Genomic DNA, 10,828 nt, shown 5'->3' with positions numbered 1-10,828 from the left:
AACTTTTATGAGAAGTGTTAATATTTTTAAAAGAATATGAAAAAAATTATTTAAATATATTTTTAAGTAAAATATATTTTTAAAAATTATTATATGCATCATAATACAAAACTCACATATGGTAAAGATAATAGTTTAAGCAATAACAATATAAAAACACAAATAGAATAGAAAAATAGTACATAATATGTAAAAAGAACAAACAAGACATTATTACTATTATTACTATAATTACAGTGTAGAAATAATGGAAAATGAAAAGAAAAACCATAAATGTGTGGACACTTTAGTGGGAAAATAAAGTAGGGTATCTTTCTTGTGAGGCTTTTAAAGCCTCTATCTTTCTTTTGTATTTATCATTGTCATTTTTCTTGGAGAACGGCAGCAAAAAATTCAGTCTCTCTGACAAGATCAGACCCCTACCCAAGTCTAAAGAGCTTGCTGTTCTGGTAGACACTTGTTGGATTCGATACATATATATTAAACTCATGTCCTTTTAGGGATATAGAGCTAGCCACCACTGCTTCCTTCCATCCCTCGTGTGCAATTGCTTGCTTTAATCATAATTGAATGGTACTGATTACTGAACTTGTCTCTGCAACTTCTTTGATGGGTTCCTTTCCATTTTTCACATTTTTATATACATTAATTTACTGTCTCTGAATGAAGATCTTTGATGGGGTTTGTGTCCTGTTCTTAACTAATTTCTTCCCCCACCCTTTCTCTCTCCGTTTCCTGTCCACTCCCTCTCTAGCTAGCTTGATAGCAATATATAAACAACTTCAGCACATATTCTTCACTTCCTCCCTTTCTTCTTCTTCGTCTAAAGATCAGATCTTAAGTTTCTAGCTAGTAGGTGGTTGATTTGTGTGGTAAACTACATGTATACATGTTTTGTTTTATCATGTACTTGTGGAGATTTAGATTGATTATTACTCTCTTTTGTGTCTTGCTCCAGATTTTCTTCAGGTTTAACTCAGGGTCCAATTCCTCTGAATCAATCATCAAAATGGGCTGATTCTTCATTCAGTGCTTCGAGCTTTGGATACACAATTAAAGTTGCTTGCACATATAGGATTAAGTCTCAAAGGTTATTGACTTTGCCTTTTGTAGATCATATTTAATGGCAACGTACTTTCACGGAAGCTCAGAAATCCAAGCAGCAGCTGCACCATCTGATGGGATCCAGACACTTTATCTCATGAACCCTAACTACCTCTCATCTTACTCTGACGCTACTCAACAGCAGCACCAACAACAGTCTCCAAATATGATCTTCTTCAACCACAGTAACACTGTTAACAATAGCCTTTCCCATGGACCGCCGCAGAATCACCACTTTGTCGGCATCCCCCTTCCTGTACCCTCTTCCAACATCACTTCCTCAGCTCCCGAAAATCACAGCCGTCCATCGTCCCTACACGGGGTTGTCCCTAGTGTTCACTATAACATCTGGGGTTCAATAGATCAGAATTCGGTCGCATCAGCTGCTACAGCTAGTGAGTCTAGTGGGGCCCATGATGTCATGTCGTCCCAGGTGGGTTTTCGGAGGCCGGTGGTGGTGTCTCCAGGAAGGCAAGGATTATCTCTAAGCCTTTCGTCTCAGCAAGCACCGGCACCACCGACACCCTACAGTAGAGCTATAAGCAATGAGCATGAGATTCAAGCATTGCATCCTCATGTTTCGGTTGTGTCTTCAGGTGATGAAATCAGAGTTTCTGGGAACTCTCCGTCGTCTGTTTCGGCAGTGTCGAATGGGGTTTCCGGTATGCAAAACATGGTTTTGGGATCCAAGTACCTAAGAGCTGCACAGGAGTTGCTTGATGAAGTCGCTAATGTGGGGAAAGACCTGATAAAGAGTGGCATTATAGCAAGGACTAAAGAGAAAATGAAGATGACTAAAGAATCTATGACTGGAGATGGTTCTGATGGTAGTGGTGAAGCTGTTGGTGAAACTAGCGCTAAGCGTGGAGCTGACCTTACGACAGCCCATAGGCAGGAGCTGCAAATGAAGAAGGCAAAGCTTGTAACCATGCTTGATGAGGTACGTACATGTATTTGTATATGTGTGTGTGTGTGTATAAAACAAGTTGCATACTTCTGTGGCTGCTTTCCTTTGATGGCTGCTTTAGATTTTTTACCTGTCAAAATAAAAAATATTACCCGCTTTCCTTTCAAATGCTACATGTAAATTCACGTGTGCTGTTTCCACAGTAAATAATGTTGAAATTAAGTACTTGGATTATAAGTAGAGTAAGGTCTTCGTCAATTGATTTTGGGATCAACGAAAACTGAACTCATCACTAAAAATTCTCGTTACCACTAAATCTAGCTATACAATCCGTACATTTTCTTTTCGGTAGTGACCTATGTGTATAATTCTCCTACTAATATCTTGAAGATGAAAATGAAGAGGAGATGGTAGCTTGGCATGGTGGAAATTACTGTAGAGCATGAGAGACTTTATTTCCATTACTACAAACTATGTATGTTCGTCTTTTCTTGGCATTTAAGTTAGGTCCCTGTCAAACAGGTCCATTAACTAGGTCAATTTCATGGTAGCCGTGGTTATATCAATTACCCCAGCTGTTTTCCTTGTTTCTTCCCTTTTTCTTCTTCTTTTTTCTCCTTCTCTTGTGGTCGTGATAAATTATTTGGTGAAATGCAAGTTGATGATCTTATAACCTGAAACAGGCACTAAAGTCACAGTCCTGCTTTCTTTTCTTTTCCATCCCTAGACCAAGTGCTCAAGTCTAATGTGGTCCTATTGTACTTTATCTGTCTCTTGCTTTGGAAACTTTCAAGGTGGACCAAAGATACAGGCAATACCACCACCAAATGCAAGTAGTAGTTTCCTCATTCGAGCAAGCAGCAGGATACGGTGCAGCGAAATCATACACTGCCCTAGCATTACAGACTATCTCAAGGCAATTCAGGAGTCTTAAAGACACAATCGCTTCACAAATCAGGGCCACGAGCAAGAGCTTGGGTGAAGAGGATTGCATTGGAGCAAAGGTAGAAGGTTCAAGACTAAGGTATGTGGATCATCAGCTTCGACAACAGCGAGCACTACAACAACTTGGAATAGTCCAACACAATGCTTGGAGACCCCAGAGAGGATTGCCTGAACGTGCTGTTTCAGTTCTTCGCGCTTGGCTCTTCGAGCACTTCCTTCACCCGTATGTTCCTCTGATAAGTAGTGCAAGAGAAAATATGAATATAGTAATAACCATTGTGGGAGCTTCACCTAACAGATAGAACTAACATATATATATATGGCTTCATTATTAAATACGCGTGCATTGGCTATTTCTTAGTTTGATTTCGTGACAAATGTTTTGCTTCTGGTTGAACACAGTTATCCCAAGGATTCTGACAAGCACATGCTTGCTAAACAAACAGGGCTTACTAGGAGCCAGGTATAAACTCTAATCCTCTTCAATATCAGCCTCAATTATATATAAATTCAGCAAATATTATAGGGTAGGTGACTGATTTCCTTCTTCTGCTATGAATCATTATCCAATATGAACTACATATTTGAACTGATCATGTATATGCAGGTGTCTAATTGGTTTATAAATGCCCGAGTTCGGCTGTGGAAGCCTATGGTTGAGGAAATGTACTTGGAGGAAATCAAAGAGCGAGAGAAGGATGGTTCTGAGGATAGTGGAGGTAAAAATGAGAAGAAAGATTCTGGGTCCCATTCTAGTGCACCAGGAGAGAGCAGTACACATCACATGGATCAACTTAAGGGAGTAGTACTTCAATCAAAACAACCTGAAAAACCCACCAACCAGAATGGTTCTCCTACTAGATTTTCAAACCCAACAATCTCAATGTCTCCCATGGGAGCATCCTTTCAACAGCAAGCTGGTTTTACACTTATTGGGCAAGCTGAAATGGAAGGAATTGCTCAAAGTTCAAAGAAACCAAGGAGCGGTGACATGCAGAATTCTCCAAGTAGTATCCTCTCCATGGACATGGACGTGAAACATGGTGAGACAAGTAGGGAAATCGGTGTGAATTTTGGTGGTGAAAGGTTGACCAAAGATGGTTATCCTCTAATCACTGGCAGTAATGGATCTTTTGGAGCATATCCAATGGGAGATCTTGGAAGGTTTAACATTGAGCAGCTGACCCCAAGATTTAGTGGAAATAGTGTCTCCCTCACTCTTGGCTTACCACACTGTGAGAACCTTTCTCTTTCAGGAACTCAGCAAAACTACCTTTCCAGCCAGAACATTCAGCTGGGTGGAAGAAGAATAGAAATTGGAACAAGTGAACCTGACTTTTCTGGGATTAACACCTCACAAAATTCTCACTCCAGCTCTGGTTTTGAGAGTGTTGACATTCAAAACAGAAAGAGGTTTCCTGCTCAACTATTACCAGATTTTGTGGCCTGATCAATTCAATATGTACTTAACAATTCAAACTTCAAGATCTCAGGTAACATGCATGCATGTGCAAGTAACAGCTCTCTCCTTTCTAGTGTACCCTGGCCTATAGAAAGAGAAGCTAGAGAAAAGCTTACCAGCATGATGATTGCTGCAAAGCAAGAAGAAAAGTCACGTAGCTAGGTTTTAGTTATAGAGAACAACTAGCTAGTGTTCTTACATATTGCTTAGGGGAGGATTGAGTTCATAATTAAGGTTAATTAATTAAATGATTGTATATTATATTCATACATTGGGGCATAGTTATATGGAAATTACGATTTCATGGATATGCAAAATGGGTTATTTCATATGTACGGAAATATTTCAATCCCTCTATTTGTATATGTGTATTGGTGCAGTAGATTACCATGTAGATAACTTGCGTAATGCTGGGTGTCTTATATATTTTTATCAAAAAGATGTAAATATTTTTCAAAAAAATTTTAAAATTTTAGTTGGTAAGTTAGATAAGGTTAACAAACTCCATTAATTTAATAAAATAATTAAAAAATAAGATATCGATAAAAAAAAAATAAAGAAGAAAAATAACAATAATAATTAAATGCAAAAGATAAACATTTTACAATATTATAAAAATATATATGTAAAATATTTATAATTTTATTTGTACATTATTCATAAAACATCTAAGCTCCAATTTTTTTAACCAAAAAAGAAAAAAAGTTTAAAAAAAGCTTATGTTTTTTAAAAAGTAAGAGAAATTTGATAATCATATTATCTTGATTAATTTAATAATATAATAAAAATATGAGATAACAATCAAAAAAACTAAAATACAATGATAAAGTATAAAATTGAAAAAAAAGAGACAGATTTTAATTCTTTTTAACTTTTCAAATTACATGAATAATATAAAAGAAAAAAATATTATGCAAGGTTGTATATATTAAAATTTTTTATAAAAAATAAATTTATTAAAAATCTCACGGATAAATCATACTAGTTTTTTAAAAAATTAAACATATCCACTATTATTAAAAAAAACAATTGCAATCTAAAAATGGCTAAATTAACAAAAACAATTATAGAGAATGTGTATTAATTAAATCAAATACCAAAAAATTATTTTTTAAAAATTTATAAAAAAAAAATATCAATTAAAAAAATATATTTAAAAAAAAAAAAATAAAATATCAATTAAAAAAATATATTTTTTTAAAAAAAAAAGAAATTAGGCCACGTGTTGCAAGGCCTAGTAGGTCAGGCCCATCACCTAGCCATTAAAGCTATGGTTTGTGCACGAACCTTTTTTTAAAAAAAAGTTTAATAGGGTAGATGACGCCTTGTTTGCTAAGTTTAGAATTCAACCATTGGTGTGGCCAGAAAAAAAAGTGTTTTTTCATTGTAAAAATTCATTTTCAATCTATTTTGACTCAAAACATGTAGAAAAACACCCTACAAATCTTGTTAAATCATTCTATGAACTCTAAAAACACCAAAAAAAAAAAGAATAACGGTTTGAAACCCAAAATTAACTTGAAATCAAAAAGTCTTCTCAAGTCTAGATCTTTTTTTAGGTGTTTTTAAGGTAAAAAAAAAAACTAATTATAACCCCCTTATATGGAAGCATCTAACACAAAGAACGACTATTTTTGTGACCTAAATCGTCACCAACAACAATTTTTTCTCTCGGTTGAAATCCAGTGATTTCCTCTCTCTCTTCTAATCATAAAAAAAACTTAAAAATAAAGTTTAATATCAAAATGAAATTTTTTAAAATTACAGAGACTGATAACCTAAAATTTAAAAAATATGTAAGGGATAAATCACGTAAAATAAATTTAACAATTATAATAATGTTGAGCATTAATACTTTTTTTATTTGTTTTTGTTTCTTTAGGACATGACGTCCATACAAACATATAACTTTTTAACCAAAATATTTAATCAACTTTGTTTTTATTTATTCTTTTTATCTCCAATCAATGACTCTTAAAAAAATGCCATTAACAATATTTTAAAAGGCATAGGAAAAGCATTGTAGGTTTCCCACACCTTTATTTTCATTGAACTTATATATTATAATTATAATAATATAATAATAATCATATATAATAAAATACTAAGATGTCTTTTTTTTTTATTCTGTTTTTTTATTTTTATTTTTTATGCTTTTATGGGTTTGTTTTTGCTTTTTTCTTTGTATTTTTTCTTTTAATGAAGTTTTTTTGTTTAATTTAGTTTTTTAATGTTAATTTTTTTTATTTAGTTATCATATTTTCATGATATGGATCCCAAGTTTGATGGGTTAACTCGAAATGTTTGCTTTTCTTCTTTTTAATTAATTTTTGTTAGTTTAGTTTATTAATATTGAATTTTTTTCTATTTAATTATCAGACTTTCATAATATGTATCTTGGATTTAAAAGGTTAACCCGTCAATTTTTTTTTCTATTTAGTTATTAAACTTTTATGATGTGAATCCCAGGTTTGATGGGTTAACTTGGTTTGAAGGTTTAACTCAGTTAATTTTATTTTTTTTCTTTTTCTTCATTAGTTTTTTTTCTTCCTGTTGATTTTTTTCTTCATTAATGTTATTATTACTATTATAAATATTACTCTTAAATCAGACGTTTTAGCCAAACCCAAGACTTGTAGGTATAGCTTTACAGAAATTTGAATCTTAACTTTTTTTATATATAAAAAAAGCATAGGAAAAGAACTGTAGCTTTCCCACACCTTTATCTTCATTAAACTTATATATTATAATTATAATAATATAATAATAATCATATATACTAAAATACTGAGCTGTCTTTTTTTTTATTCCGTTTTTATTTTGTTTTTGTTTTTTATGCCTTTATAAGCTTTTTGTTTTTGCTTTTTTCTTTGTATTTTTTTCTTTTAATAAATTTTTTATTTAATTTAGTTTGTTAATGTTAAAGTTTTTATTTAGTTATCATATTTTTATGATATGGATCCCGAGTTTGATGGGTTAACTCAGAATTTTTGCTTTTCTTCTTTTTAATTAATTTTTTTGTTTAGTTTAGTTTGTTAATGTTAAATTTATTTCTATTTAATTATCAGACTTTCATGACACGTATTCTAAGTTTAACATATTAACCCGTCATTTTTTTTCTATTTAGTTATTAAACTTTCATGACACGAATCCCAGGTTTGACGAGTTAACTTGGTTTGAAGGGTTAACCCAGTTAATTCAATTTTTTTCTTTTTCTTAATTAGCTTTTTTCTTCTAGTTGATTTTTTTTCTTCATTAATGTTATTATTAATATTATAAATATTACTCTTGAATCAGACGTTACGCCAAACTCAAGACTCATAGGTATAACTTTATATAAATTTGAATCTTAATTTTTTTTATATTTTTTATATAAAAAAATTAACTTGCAGTATGGTGTGGGTAATGTAACTAATATCCTACTAAAATTAGGACAATTGTAATTGTAATTGAAATTTGTAGCTGAGAATAAATTGGTGGCAAATGATTTTATTATTTCTAACCAGTTTGTGGCTGCACGCAAATCTGGGTCACAATTATTATTATTATTTGTGGTACTGTCTTAAAACTCAAGCCATGTAGTCACAAAATCGGTTGCAAAGTTTTTTCTTTCCTTTTCCTTCTTGCTTAATGTTTTTTGACAGATTTGTACCTGAATTTTGTGGTCATAATTAATCTATCACAAAGATTTTGGTCATAAATACCTAAAATTTCACGAAGAAACTTTGGGACAATAATTTCGCAATAGCTTCTTTTTTTTTTGTTTTGGTTTCCTTTTGTTTACAAACTTTTGATTTACAAGGTTTTGTGATTATGATGAAGTCATAAATCAAGAGCTTTTTTCCTTGGGAGCAAAAGAAATTTTTGTTTAGCCATACTTGCTAAAATATTAAAAGTTTAAATTTAATATCAATGTAGTAGGGATTTGTTTAGATGTGTCTCTCCGTTATATAACATACTCATTGTTTACATGTATGCACTTCGCTATAAGTTAGATTAAGAATTTTTTGAACATAACAAAAAAATATCAAGGTTATAAAAAATTATTTTTGTATTTATATTATATTGAGCCTAACGAGTCAACCATAAATTCTTATTATCCGACTACTCACCTAGTCTATTTAAAATTAAATGATGTGAAATTATCCCAACATCTCTTAATTGATTTAATTAATCTAAAGGCATCCCGACCAACTGGTAAAAAAATTTGAGAATAAAAATGAGAAAAAATAATAAAATTGACATAAAAAACCTTCAACGCAACTTCTTGCATAACCTAAATTTAAAATTAAACCAAATGAGAGTTGTCTTACTATAATCCACTTGACTTAGTCAGTCTCCCTCGATCAATGAAAAAGGTTCGACACCTTATGAGAAGATTGGTCACCCTCAAAAGATTCATTACTCATTTAAGGAGCCCAACTTGCCTTTCTTAAAAACTTTAATAAATATTTCTAACTTTAAATGGATATTAGAGTGTCAAAAGGCCTTTGAAAAACTCAAGGTGGACCTCTCATTGCTTATGGTTTTATCATAAACATGGGAGTTGACATGATCAAATAGTTGATGTCTCCTTCTAAGTGTAAGAGTGTCGAAATAATAAATAACCCAGTAAGACGGGGGTCAAACCACAAGAAGATTAATTGTATAAACTATAAATAAAGAAATAAATAATAATAGAAAAGGAGTTGAAGAGAGCTTTGAGATGTGTTATTGATGTAAAGATTTAAACAAATATAAAACAATTTTTAAAACTAGATGATCCACTAATGATATTTTAAATAAGTATAATATAAACTTCTTTTATTATTCAACTAGAAACCACACACAAAGGTGGTTCCAATTGGATTATAATTTATTAATATGATTATATTAATTATCTAATTTGAGTAATGTCAATACTTGTAAATGTTGTCAGGTATTCATGGTGATAACTTATGTTAACAACAAATCAAGTTTTTTTCATAGCACAAGTGTCGATTATATCATATAGTTGGGATATGAAAATGCTAAGTATTTGTTGTATCAGGGGTTGTTCAACACAAATCTAGATTAACCATTTAACAAGAAAGATATTAAGAGTGAGTAAGATAATAAATATAAAATATGTTAGTATCAAACATTAAAGTTCATATTAAGTTTATATTATACTTATTCTTACACTATTAGTGTAAGCTTTTCATCTTGACATAATAAACTTAACTAAACATAATGAAAGAAAGAAACATAAATAAATAAGATATAAGTTAACTAAGTAAAGGAAAGGAAATGAAAGGTATAAATAAGATATTAATGAAAGTAAAACTTAAGTATTATAAAAATATAAAAAGAGTGCAAGAACATGATCTTGATCTGCAAATCAAGATGCCTAAATACATGGCAAATGCCTCCTTTTATAGGCTAAAATTTAGAATTATTGATTTGATGACTAATTGTTGAGTGGGTGGCCACATCTTGATTTTGATAACAATCCTTATCTTTTTGTCTGGAGAAAATATCATTGCTAACATCAGAATTTGAACAGATTATCTACATGAAAATTTTAGAAAATTGTCTCAGCTTTTCAACCAAAAAAAATTAATGCATTTGGACTTCTAAAACTCGAGATATGGGCTGAACACTGAATAATGTCTGAGTTGCAAGATAAATTTGAACTTTTCTTTTGATGCTAAGATTTGGATTTTCAAATGGTAGAATTGAGTTTTGGACTATCATAAATGTTGTAGGCCTATGTCTTAGGTTTCTAGCCATGTGTGAAATTCAAAATCTACAATTCTAGATATAACCCTATAACCGAATGGTGTTTCAATTTTGATTGAATTAGTATCATTTTTCTAAGTTTGGTCCTTTCTTTGTCTTTTCAATTTCATTTGTTAAGCTTATCAATCAATAATTTTATTTATGTGATAGGCTTACATTTAAGATGAATATTTATCATAAATTAAAGGTATCTTATATTTATTAGATATGTTATTATAAGCATGCTTTAATTAAGGAGTTATTAATACTTTAAGTACAAAATAATAATATAAAATCTTGATAAAAATATACTTTTAAGTACTAATTGTGTATGGAGATCTTTAGGTATCGAGAAAATATTTTGTTCTTAGTTGATTCTTGCTTTTTTATAATAAAATTTAATTTTATTAATTCAAAATTATTAAATTTTAGTGGACTAAATTCGAGATTTAGATAAATATTCAATCTCTTTTTTTAGTGATCAATTAAGTGGTTTTTTATTAACTCAATTAAACATTGAAGTTATTGGTCAATTAATTCTCCATTTTAATTTTATGGAAATTAATGAAAAATATTGAAATTTTTTTCAAGTTTTTTTATAAACTTTATCAAGATTTATTATATGGGAAGATGATCTTCATGGTTGCCATGGTTAAGAAATAATATTTATT

The 10,828-nt window shown here is 30.8% G+C and overlaps 1 protein-coding gene across 3 annotated transcripts; it reads left to right on the top strand.

The window, feature by feature from the left end:
* Window positions 1–316: 316 nt before the first annotated feature.
* Window positions 317–4,761, top strand: LOC105123496 (BEL1-like homeodomain protein 1). Of its 3 annotated transcripts, none has more exons than XM_011023127.1 (5): window positions 317–573; window positions 959–2,044; window positions 2,806–3,179; window positions 3,359–3,419; window positions 3,564–4,761. In XM_011023127.1, the coding sequence occupies exons 2-5, from the start codon at window positions 1,124–1,126 to the stop codon at window positions 4,404–4,406; spliced, it is 2,199 nt and encodes a 732-aa protein (XP_011021429.1). In that variant the 5' UTR covers window positions 317–573; window positions 959–1,123; the 3' UTR covers window positions 4,407–4,761. The 3 variants fall into 3 exon arrangements, with proteins under 3 accessions (XP_011021429.1, XP_011021430.1, XP_011021431.1); XM_011023128.1 differs by lacking the exon at window positions 317–573 and adding an exon at window positions 580–852; XM_011023129.1 differs by lacking the exon at window positions 317–573 and adding an exon at window positions 580–872.
* The last annotated feature ends 6,067 nt before the right edge of the window (window positions 4,762–10,828 follow it).

Source organism: Populus euphratica, unplaced genomic scaffold, assembly GCF_000495115.2.
Source record: "Populus euphratica unplaced genomic scaffold, PopEup_1.0 scaffold10.1, whole genome shotgun sequence".
NCBI classification, from domain to species: Eukaryota; Viridiplantae; Streptophyta; class Magnoliopsida; order Malpighiales; family Salicaceae; genus Populus; species Populus euphratica.
This window is presented reverse-complemented; position numbering and strand designations above follow the sequence as displayed.

Excerpts from the sequence above, each read along its gene's own strand:
- LOC105123496 (XM_011023127.1), top strand. The coding sequence starts at position 1,124 with ATGGCAACGTACTTTCACGGAAGCTCAGAAATCCAAGCAGCAGCTGCA. Across the intron at positions 2,045-2,805 it reads TTGTAACCATGCTTGATGAG|GTGGACCAAAGATACAGGCA; the intron begins GTACGTACATGT and ends GAAACTTTCAAG. Across the intron at positions 3,420-3,563 it reads CAGGGCTTACTAGGAGCCAG|GTGTCTAATTGGTTTATAAA; the intron begins GTATAAACTCTA and ends ATGTATATGCAG.